General features: G+C 41.7%; 1 protein-coding gene across 1 annotated transcript in view; it reads right to left on the reverse strand.

Moving 5' to 3' along the window:
• LOC310701736 (von Willebrand factor D and EGF domain-containing protein-like) overlaps positions 1-12,264 on the reverse strand; it is a 202,255-nt gene that overhangs the window by 95,589 nt on the left and 94,402 nt on the right. The window contains exon 13 of the mRNA XM_083493050.1: positions 2,498-2,634. Coding sequence (XP_083349176.1) covers positions 2,498-2,634 — 137 coding nt within the window. The remainder of the gene's footprint in view (positions 1-2,497; positions 2,635-12,264) is intronic.

The raw sequence follows: 12,264 nt of genomic DNA on the forward strand, positions 1-12,264 counted from the left end.
CCGAAGTCCTTCCCCTCTCTAGGTAGCTGGAGGGAAGGAAGCAAGCTATACTAACCCTATGCTTACTCTGTTAAATAATAATTATAATTGGAGTCAAATCTGACTCTAATATTTGCTGGTGTTGTAATGTAATTATGCCTAAAACAAACACCAGTGGCAGACCTTGGTGTCTCAATCTTCAGTGGCCTCCTGGTGATGCCGAAATCTGCCCGCCCATCTCTCACATTCCATTGGGAGTCATAGCTGTGGCACCCCAGAAGCTCCACGCCTGGTGTGACCGAACCGATCATGCTCCCCTGGATCTGCCTTTGCAAACACCCTGCTGATTGCACTATTCTGTCAGTGACTTTAGAAACGGTGCCCTTCAGAATTTAATAGCAAAAGCTTCAAAACCTAAACATGCAATGTCAAGTCTTTGGGGGGAAATGCATTTTAAGTGGGGAGGGGGGAACAACTGTAATATTTGAAGTCTTGGTTTTATGTTTTCAAGTTTTTCCCCCTACTTTGGTGAGAGCTGGAAAATTGCTTTTTTTAATATAAAACTGAAGCAGAGCAACTTGAGGTCCTCATGGTATTGGGAACTGGATTTTAAAATGGATGGATCAGACCTTCGCAGCTCAGTTATCTTGGCTGATGGCAGTATTATTATTATTATTATTATTATTATTATTATTATTATTATACCCCACCCATCTGGCAAGGTTTCCCCAGCCACTCTGGGTGGCTCCCAACAGAATATTAAAAACACAATAAAACATGAAACATTAAAAACTTCCCCATGTCAAAACTGGAAATGTTATTTCAATGCCTGAAACCTATCTTCTGTGGCAAGTGCCATGTCCACATTCCCATAGCTGGAGCAACCTCATGTAACAACATCTGAAGGAATGTAATTTGTGGGACAAACTGATTGTGTCATCCTATCAGTAGTATTCCTGACTGATGCTGGATTTGGTAGTATTTGTGTGATTCTGTATTTCAAATGCATGGGATCTAGACATGCCCTTCATGAAACTTATGGCTCACGACACGGTCTATTTGTACATAAATATTCTATGTGGATCTCTAGGATTGTAGGATGCATCCTGTCACATAGAAGTTTACTTTCTACAAACAATTTCAGAAAATTCTGTATCTTTCTGCTTCGATGGGAAAGACTTTTTGTAATGAATCCAATTTTGAAACACTCTGATGGAGAACCCCTCTCATCCCAATAATTCTTAACCATACATTCTTTTATATGCAGCCTTATAAAGCTATCATATTACATGATTAAGATGTAGAATAATAATCTTAATAGTCCACCATTCAGCTGTAGACTACAGCTGTGTATCCGGAAGCTTGGATAGTTAGCTATGATACTTAAAATTCAAATGCATTTAGAAATACAACCAAGCGTATAGATTCCAGATGCACCAAATTGAGAAATAATAATACTGTGATTTCAAGCATCAGTGAACTAGGGTAAAACTGGGATTAGAGCTCGCAGAGAAATGGAAGAGATTGCATGGTTTTGATTCACTTATGGACCAATCTTGAGGTGATGTGACACCAATTGTATAAAGTGTACATGCCAGAAAGAAAACTTATCACTTCCAGTCCCAATAATAACAGGCAATATACACATATAAATAGACTAAGAGAATCAAACCACTAGATGCAGGCCAGTAAACAAGAAATAGGACCAGCTGAGATTCATGTTATCTCTCCAGCTTCACAGTATTAGAGCCATGCCGGCTTAGACTCAGGCTGCTTCAGACATGGGGTTTATTGCATTCGTTTTAGTGATGATATTTGTAGTACTTCTGTCCTGATGTCTAATATTCCTTTCACACTGCAGTATAACATAGAACTGTCGCTTTTTGTGAGGAAAACTCAGTGATAAGCTTGTGCGTGCTGTGAGGGTTTGATTAGCTGCTTGTGCGTGAAAACGTGCTCCCTCAGAGTTTGTGCGACCCCACAAACCTCCGTGTGTGACGGAGCTCCTCAGACATGTCTGCTCTAGTCACTAGTAGAGTCCGACAGTGGCTGTCTGCGGAAGCGTTTCCAGCAAAGAAGTTCCTTAACGGAAACGCGTCTCCTGGACTCACGGCGTGACAGTTTCCTGCGAGGTGTGGGTCTCCCTATGGGAGACTCCGATACCTCCCCACTGTTCTCGCTGGAAGCCTCCCTGAGCCCTCCCTCCTGCTCGCATTCCCTCAGAGACCCACTCCTCCCCCTGCTGGTCCCTGCTTCAGCAGTTGAGTCTCTTTCATCCTGCCTGAGTCCCTCCACCACCTGATGCTCTGATGGCAGTTCCCTGACACGTGCATATGTGGGTTTATTTTCAGAAATGAACTATGGAAATGCCACTATCTCCCAATGCGATGTTTTTTTGCCACTGAATACTATGGCAAACATTGCTGTCTGTGCTCAATAAATTATAGACCTAGAGAATACGTAAAGGTTCCTGATGAAGAGAGCCCCTTTCACCTATCTGTGCATCCATATTGCTTACAGTCAACCGGGTGACCTCACAATGAAGATCAGAAGAATCTCTGAAGTTGTGTCCAAACACGTGGATTCTGCTACAGTCGGACGTCCGGATGTCACAGAAACCCCCATTTATTAGATCTGTGATCTCCACTGGATGCTCTATAAGGGAAACAAACATGTAGCAGTGGGACTATGGTACATGATCATGCACATAATTTTTTATATTGTTTTTATTACTTCTCTTTAGCTTTATCTGCAGGCACATGTCCTTTGGAATCCCACTCTGAGCATTCATATGTCACCAAGCTGATGTTCTAAATACAGGAACTTTTGAGTAAAGGCGGGGAGCATTAAAGAATGAGGAAGCCTATATAGGAATGGCTGGGCGGGCTTTACTTGTTATAGATATATAAAGTGGTACCTCGGGTTAAGAACTTAATTCGTTCTGGCGGTCCGTTCTTAACCTGAAACTGTTCTTAACCTGAGGTACCACTTTAGCTAATGGGGCCTCCCGCTGCCACCACCGCGCAATTTCTGTTCTCATCCTGAAGTAAAGTTCTTAACCTGAGGTACTACTTCCAGGTTAGCGGAGTCTGTAACCTGAAGCATTTGTAACCCAAAGCATTTGTAACCCGAGGTACCACTGTATGTATATGTGTGTGTGTGTGTGTACACACACACACACACACACACACAGAGAGAGAGAGAGAGAGAGAGCGCAACTGCAACCACTTATCTGTCACCCTGTCACAAAATTGCTCCACGCTGCAGCTACTGCTTTTAAACTCCATACACTCCTCCTAGATAGCTGACGCTGAAGGCTGATCAGGGATTTCTGAAAATACCCTTAATCCAACATAATATTTGGTAATCTCATATATGTGGCACTTGAAGAGATCCCATAAGTGTGTATGTGTGGGAAAAATATGTCAACGAAAGGTGTTCCTCTGAGGGCTTGGATCTGAGCAGGATCAAAGATTCCTGTTGAATGTTGCTCAAGGGGATGTTCATCGGAAGCTATTTGATAAGTCATCCATTGATTGTCATTTCGACGGTTCAAGAATTACTACAGATCATCCTTATAATAGCAAAAGCCATAGGATATGCGACAATTCCCCCAAGCAATATTATTCCATTCCGTGTGCGGACTACATTAGCCATACTGGTTCTGCAGTTTCAACAGTCTGCAGTAGGGACAGAGGTAGCATTTTAAAGCAGACCAGCCTAATTCACCAATCCAGGAGTTATACGCAAATAGGAATGCAGGTGCTATGAGCTGGATTTTGTAATGCAGTTTCAGTTCAAAGAACGTGCATAAGATTGCACATTTTTACTGAAAAAATGTGAACAAATATGCATGTTTCAGGGGAGAATGCATTAAAAAGCACACAAAATGTTATTTTAGGGGAAGAATGTGTATAAAATGCATATAAGGAGAGAGGTAAGAGGGGGCAGAACTTCTACCTGCACATTCCTCCTTACTGACCTTGAAGCCCATGGGTATTTCCAAAACCAAGAACAAGAGAGAAACACCAGCTGTGGGCTACTGCTACCTTCCTGCTCTTTTGCTCTGTTGCTATTATGCAAAGGGAGTGGGGGTTCTTTCTGTGGATGCAGGTAAGAGTCTGGGTGGGTTGGAGAGTGGATACAAAAGGTTTTACTTTGTTCAGAAGCTGCAGAGTGAGAGTCTGTTGGTGCAGAGTGGACCCCTCTTTGTATGAGACACAGGAGGAGTGAAGTGGGCTCACAGGTGAGAGATGGAATGGGGTTGTCATTGAGACCATTTAGTTTAGAGTGTTGAATGCTTCTTTGTCTTTACCCCGGAATTTGGTTTAAACTGGGAATTCTAATGGTAGTTAAGCTCTGTTTGCCTTATGATGCACCTGTTCAGGCCCAGAAATCGGCCAAACGGGAATGGCATTTAAATCGCTGGCAGACTATAATCTCTGCCTCAAAATCTCATAACTCCCGGAAATTTTGGTCCTTAATAAAGGGAAGAAACACAAAATACCCCTTAACGGTGATCCCGGCCCCTACATGGGAGCAGTTCCTGAGAAAATATTTCTCAGTGACAGAAGCTCCGGCCACTCACTGGAGACCTTCTAATCCCCTTCCCGTCTGGCCCAATACCGACCCTGCTGAAATCCTAGAATTGATAGCTGAGCTGAAAACTGGTAAAGCCCCTGGGCCAGATTTGGTCCCTGTTGAGGCTATAAAGCTACATTCTGCATGGTGGGCAGGGATTTTAGCTAAAACGTTTGACGCAATAAATGCCACGGGCTTAATACCAGGAACGTGGAAGGAGGCCATTATAATTCCTATCTACAAAAAAGGCCCTCCCGGTGACCCAGGGAATTACCGGAACATCAGCCTGCTATCGTCCATTGGGAAAATATATGCCCGTTTTTTGCTGGCAAGGTTGATGAAGTGGTCAGTTGAGGCTGACCTGATTGGGCATGAGCAAGCTGGATTTAGATTAAACCGATCCACAACAGATCAGGCAATTATTCTTTATCACTTAGCCCGGAAATACTCGACACCTCGACGGGGCCAACTTTGCGCAGCCTTCATAGATTTGAAAGCTGCGTTTGATAGTATTCCGAGGCAATTACTATGGGATAAACTTGCCTGCTGGGGAATAGATAGAAGGCTCCTGTGGCTTATTTCCCAACTTCATGCCGGGTCCGTGGCCAGGGTAAGAATATCCCCTGCTGGAGACCTAACTAACCCAGTGCCAGTAAATAAGGGTGTACGCCAGGGTTGTATTTTAGCACCTCTTCTTTTTAACTTATTTATCAGTGATATGAGGAACCCATTAATCGACTCACAAAAATTTATCTACACCCCCCGTATAGCAGATTATCGTTGTCCTTTACTTCTCTATGCAGATGATGCGGTACTACTCTCCTACTCCAGAGTGGGTTTAAGAAGGGCACTAAAGATTTTTGTGTCATATTGCCATTCTAATCATCTGTCTATCAACCACACCAAGTCCAAAGTACTGATATTTTCAAGGAGTCGAAAATTATATTCATGGAAATTGGAGGGCACGAAAATCGAACAAGTACATAAATTTAAATATTTAGGAATTTATTTTCAATATAATTTAGGGTGGAAAGCGCACGTTGAATATCTTCAAAACAAGACAAAAGCCCTATCACACTCCCTCCTCCGTTTTTTCTACTCTGAGGGGGCCTTATTCATCCCTGCGGCCTTGAAAGTGTATAGCATCAAAGTGATGGCCACAATGGCCTATGCTGCACCTTTATGGGCTGCCTTTGCAAACCTCTCACCTTTAGAGTCGCTTCAAAGCCAATTCTTACGCCGACTTTTAAAACTACCAACATGCGTAAGTAATGCGGCTATTCGCTTAGAAATGAAGATCCCCTCAGTGGAGTTAGTTTTATGGAGGAGAGTTTTGATTTATTGGATATCCCTATGGCATAAACTCCCGAACCACTATCTCATTCAAAGCATGTGGCGGGATGACTTCACAAATTTGTGGTCAGGAAAAATCCATGCCAAATTGCTGTCCTATGAGATCTCGCCCACGGAACTGCTCAAACTGGATCTAAACGCGGCAAAAAGGTGTATAAATCAAAGGCTGGATGATGTGGAGCTATACCAAAATTTCTTAGCTGGTGGTGGAGCCTGCTCGCCGTTAAATCTTGGCATAACCCCTATCTATCGTGCTCCGTCCTACTTAACATCGCTTATAGCCGCATCTCACCGATATGCCTTCATTAGAGCCAGGTTCAATGTTTTTCCAACAAACGTGCTGAGACATAGATTCACTAAGGGCCAAGTCCCTTCAATGTGTGCTTGTGAAATGAAAACATCTGAATCTTTACATCATGTTATGTTTATCTGCCCTATGTACAGTTCAGCTCGTGCTAGTATACTAAACTCCATAATCCAGCCTATGGCTGACAAACCAGTAGACCTACAGCTTGCCTGGGTTCTTCAAGATGTAGATACTTATGTTACTCTACAGGTTGCTAAATTCCTAACAGCCGTCCTCTCGTACAAGAGACGGAATGGAATGTTAGCTGATTATTGATAGTTATAAGAATTTTTGATATTGACATCAGATATTGATTTTAGCGTAGTGCCTAAATTTTTAACTTTAATCTTAAATTTTTGTTTTGATTTGCCAATATTTGTCCTTGTGAGCTGTGAATTGTGTTATATTACTTGTGGCTTGTACGAGACCGCTGTTTTATTTGATTTGTTTTGTGTGTTGTGCTTTATGATGGGCGTAAAGCCGAATAAACATTTTGATTTTGATGCACCTGTTAATTTCTTTTTATGTAATGGGTCTTTTTACAATTTTGTAATTTTTCTATATTGTAATTTTTCTATATATGTTTTATTGTTTTGATTTACTGCTCCCCAGTCTGGGTTTGAAAATATTCAATGAAGAGTGGAATATATGTGTTGTGCTTTAAACAAAGAAACAAAGAACATATAGAAACCAGGTACAATTTAAATGTGATTTTTTTTGTTCGTTTTTTTTAAAAAAATCCTGTTGTATATATTTTCACTCCTGCCAACCTAGCAGTTCGAAAGCACGTCAAAGTCAAGTAGATAAATAGGTACCGCTCTGGCGGGAAGGTAAACAGCATTTCCGTGCGCTGCTCTGGTTTGCAGTCATTACTGGACCTAATGGTCAGGGGTCCCTTTACCTTTACTATATATTTTCACAGGATTGCAACCAGCACAGATCTTGGGGTATGCTTTAAATAAAAATAAAAAGAATTTTTCTTTTTTAAAATCAACATTGTGACTATTGCAGAACTATTATAACAATTATTCAAGTTATTCCTATAGGGAGTTTCCCTTCAACTTTAACACCTTGACTATAAACATATTACACATTAATTTCTAAATTCAAACTGTTATCAAAATCAAATGATACATGGATGTGATTGTTTACAGTCTTTATCACTTACTGGTGGTTGATTTATTATATATGATTTAGTTGGATATTGAGGCTTTTATGCAATATAGTCCAATACTCAGAAGTAAGCCCTTGCCGACTGCACCGGGCCTCGCCTCCAGGTAAGTGTGTGTAGGATTGCAGCTTTAATGTTGTGAATTTAGTAGGAGCCCTTTCATAACCTGTCACCCTAACAAAATGCATTGCTCCTCTACCTTCTGTAACTGTTGTGATTTTGATGGGAAGCTGCAGGTTTTGGCAAAGGTCATTCTAGCAGCTACTAATAAATTCAAAATGAAGTCTTGCAGGACTGCACACACACACACAAATGCTATTAGTTTCATACTGCAAAATAAAATAAGTGATATTGCATATCTGCTTTGTGGTATTTGTGAAGGTAGGATTTTCTCATTTGTTCTTTCTCATCGGGATGTATGGGATGTTAGAGGAGGGGTAGTACCTCTGGTGGGGGACTTGTTGTCCTCCTTCGGTGTAGTTTGTCTACCTTTGGTCCCCACCTGCACTCAACTCTCACCTGTGGCTCCTAGAAGCTGTCAGCATGTGACAGAGGCCACATCCCAGGAAATGGCTTAGACTGACCAGCTGAACCAGGTGAGGGTAGCTGATGGGTCTCAAACCCTCAGTTAGAGACTTTCCCTGCATGCAAGGACAGACTTCAGCAGATTGAGTGGATGAAAGATCTACATTGTTGAATGTGCTAATTTATTAGTATGTTGAGGACTACAATCTAAATCATTGATATATTCAAAGCACATATGTATACCTTCCTTCCCTTGTAAAAGCAAGCAAGCAAACAAACAAACAAACAAACAAACAAACAGATGAATGATTGTATCTTTGAGCATCTCTAAATGTCTACTCAGAAGTAAATCCGATGGAGTTCTGTGGGGCTTACTGCCAGCTTGTGGTGGAGAAGAAATTAGGCTTGGAGCAGATTTAAACTGAATGTGCACTTTCCAAAACAATATTCAAACAGAAACATAGCAATCCTCAGTAATCCGCACTTGTCAGAATTTTGCAATGCAATTTTTCAACCAAACAATGTTTCGAAAAAAATGAATATATTAGGGGAAAGTTTTCATAAAAAAATAAGATACTGGTGAAAATTAACATACAAACATTAATTATATTAGGGAAATCTGCTTGCAAAGGTAGTACTAAATCAAAACATCATATAAAAATTAGGAGAAATCCACCCAAAAAATGCCGATGAATTTCCATGAGGATTTTTTGAAGAATGCAAATTGCTGCAAAATGTGAAGAACAAAGAGTTGAAAATGAGAAACAGAATACCAACATTGGCAGATCCTTCCAGCCGTATTCCCAGGTAAGTTGGTCTAGGATTGATGCCTTAAACATTTAATAGTACCCCTTTTGCAAGTACTAGCTGCTTCCTAGATGTCCTCTCATTCCCTCTTGTAAGCCCACCTGACTGGCTAGTCATCTTAATGAAAGAGTAAGAATTCCCCACATGGGATAAATAGATCCAAGAAGCAACATGAATGTGCTCTACCACTGCAAAGCACTTCTTTTGTTTCCCTTGTTTTCTGCTGTTGTTTTTTAAGAGCTATCAGTAGTATTAACAGCATCATTAAACAACAATATTGTATTTACAAAGAGCCAGTTTCCTGCTTATCAGCATTCATCAGCTAGTTCAGTAGTCGTGTAATACACAACACTATTAGGAAGGCAGGATGAGCAGTTTTGATAAATGATGGGTAGCGCATAAAAATAAAGGCTTCATTATGTTTTTCATGAGGTTTTAATAGCACTGCCTACTAGTCCCTCTAGAATTTCCAAGTTTTTGGAATTTACAAATCACAGTCAGCCACAGCTTGTAGTGTTCGGTCCCACTGAGTTATTTCTGCAAAGCATGATGAACTACTATTGGCTGGTTGCAAACATCCCCTTCCTAGACAATGTGTTTGGTGGGTGGTAGTTGTTACCCTGCTGATCCTGTTGAACCTTTCAGCAGTTTTTAGTACCTAAATAGGTTGTCTGGGTTAGGCTTTGGAGGTATTGCATTACAGCGGTACCTCAGGTTACATACGCTTCAGGTTACAGACTCCGCTAACCCAGAAATAGTACCTCGGGTTAAGAACTTTGCTTCAGGATGAGAACAGAAATCGTGCACCGGTGGCACGGCAGCAGCAGGAGGCCCCATTAGCTAAAGGGGTGATTCAGGTTAAGAACAGTTTCAGATTAAGGACGGACCTCCGGAACGAATTAAGTACTTAACCCAAGGTATCACTGTACATTGGTTCTGCTCTCACCTGGGTAGTCAATTCCAGAAGCTGGTGCTTAAAAAGGCACATTTTTAAAAATCTCATGGCCAATGCTATGTTGGCTTCCAATTCATTACCAGGCTAAACTCAAAAGGTTGGCCATACCTCTAAAGCCCTAAATGAGTTGTGACTATTTTGCCTGAAAGTTGCTTTCTGCCACATGTACCTGCACCTAATGGGATGAGAAAGATGGTGATCAGGGAAAGGGTCGTTTCAGAGACCCTTAAATAATGCCCTCCCTGGAAAAGATTATCTTAGCATCTTGATTAATGCCTTTAGGTGCCAGACAAAAACCTTTTTATTCTTTCAGGCCTTTTAATTTATAAAAACTGCATTGCAGCAGCATCATAGTTTGTGTTGCTGTGTACAGGTTAGCTGGGGCCTTCCTGAAAAGTATTAGGTTCGTATTTTGCTTTAATTTCTTACATATGAGACCCCTCTTTTTGTTCTGTTTTATCCCAGTGCTGACACTGTTTTTATGTTACTGTGTTTTCAGCAGCAGAGCGTATGTTCCTGCCACCTGGGTTGGGTGAGCAGGGTGTGCCCTGAGGGTGGTGGGGCACAGAGGGAGTCCTCTGGGCCCGCAAGAATGCTGCCTTGGCAACATCCTCACATGGTGCTGCCCAGCCAAGGAGAGGGGCAACCCCCCAGGTCCCCCACGCTATGCCCCTGTGTATTTGTACTGGGTTTCATGTGCTTTTATATTTGTATTGTTTATATTTCTACTAACGACGCCATCTTGAAAGGATCTTTGTCAGGAAATGGCAGGGAACCATGGCTAAAAAAGCCACCTCTATTGGTCTGTCTCTCCCCCCCCCCAACTGTATTACCTGGGTTATGAAGGCACCCAAAAGATGTTAAAGCAAAGATTATGGGATAATGCACACAGTGACTTGCGATCTCGATCACATGCAGTCTGTAGTCTGCTGGCAGTAGGAGTACAATATGGGTATGTCTTTAAGTTAACATCTTACATTAAAAACCTGACAGTACCAAACTATCGAAGGCTTTTCACCAAAGCCAGACTAAATGTCTTTTCTTCTGCAGTGTTGGATGGCAGGTTGAGAGGAGTTCCCTACCAGGACAGACTTTGCTCGTGTGCTCAAGACATTGATTCCATAAAACATATTTTGTTGCATTGTGCAAAATATGAGCAAGCCAGGGCTGAACTGATACTACCCTTGCTGGTACCTTTCCCTGGAAAATTAGAGGCTCACTATGTCAGGTTCCTACTGGAAGACCAGACAAATGCTAGAACATTAGCAGTGGCAAAGTTTTTATTGGTGGTTGCAAGAACAAATGATCCCTATATTCTAAACAAAATGCTTGTTTAACTTGGAGGTAGGCTGTATGAATTGTGTACTGCTTTGTAATGATTTGTTGGGTCTCTGGACCGTAATAAAGGTTGATGATGATGATGATATTTCTACTGCCTATGTCATATCTGATACAAGATATTTATATATGTATGCATATGTTTTTCAGTAGGCCATACAAATATGTAAAATATTTCAGATATAAAGGCCAGAGCAACAAATCTATTCTTCCAGTACTGTGGTACGCATGGAAGGCATCCTGCAGTAATAAGTACAGACTGAGTACGTACCAACAAGTGTTTCCAACTTAAATTGGAACCTGGTGGATTTCTGCACTCTGGTCAAAAGTGATGAATGCAGACACCTTGGTATCGGCTGAATGCTAAAATGCAGCCTTCACACTCTCTGCTCCAATGGTTTCTTCAGAAAGCAGAAAAGCATGTTCTAGTGGGACGTGACCCTGCTACATTTTGGAGTCTATAAAGCCTTTCCTAACAAATTAGGGAAGCATCTTTAGCCTGTGAGTGCACTGCAGAACTGGAGCTTCAATAAAACATTTTCTACGTACTGTGACAGTAGGGTCTGTTTAAGAGTTCTTGCAATTGCTCTGGTAGCCTGTTGAGACTGGTTGGGGTCAACAGTCTAAGAGTGATGCCTGCTTGTATAATGAACCCTCATGCCAGTTGGATCCTTCTGAAACCTGTGCTTTGCAGCCTTCACAGTCTCAGGGATGTTGCCCTCTGTAATGACCTTCTCCCATTGTTCTAGGGAATATGATTGTTTTCAAGCACAGGCATTGCCATATGTGAAGTGCACTGGAAATGTACCAGGTCCCTACTTTTCATTCTCAGGCATGTTTTCAACATGTATTGAAATGGTCATAATGTACAATTAATTGAGAATTGTCATTGTTAGTGTAGTGGAAAGCAGAGCTGTACAGAACACCCCATCCCATGCCTGTTTGGAACAGGTTCTGCTGATAAGCATTGTTTTGCAAAAAACAACAACATACCCATTGTCTTTAAAAACCGTTCTGACATCTGGACTCCACCTACAACCTGTTTCCTCTATTCCATGGGTGGGTAAGTTCAGGCTCAGGTGCCAAATGCAGCTCTCTGGGCCCTTAGAAGTCTCTGCAGATCAACAGGTCATGCTTTGCACCCTTCTAGAGTGCTTGCAATGTGTCCTTGCTCTGTCATAATACCTCTCACTTTCCCAGATGGAGAGG

The sequence above is a fragment of the Podarcis liolepis genome, assembly GCF_965112155.1.
Source record: "Podarcis liolepis genome assembly, chromosome: 1".
NCBI lineage: Eukaryota > Metazoa > Chordata > Lepidosauria > Squamata > Lacertidae > Podarcis > Podarcis liolepis.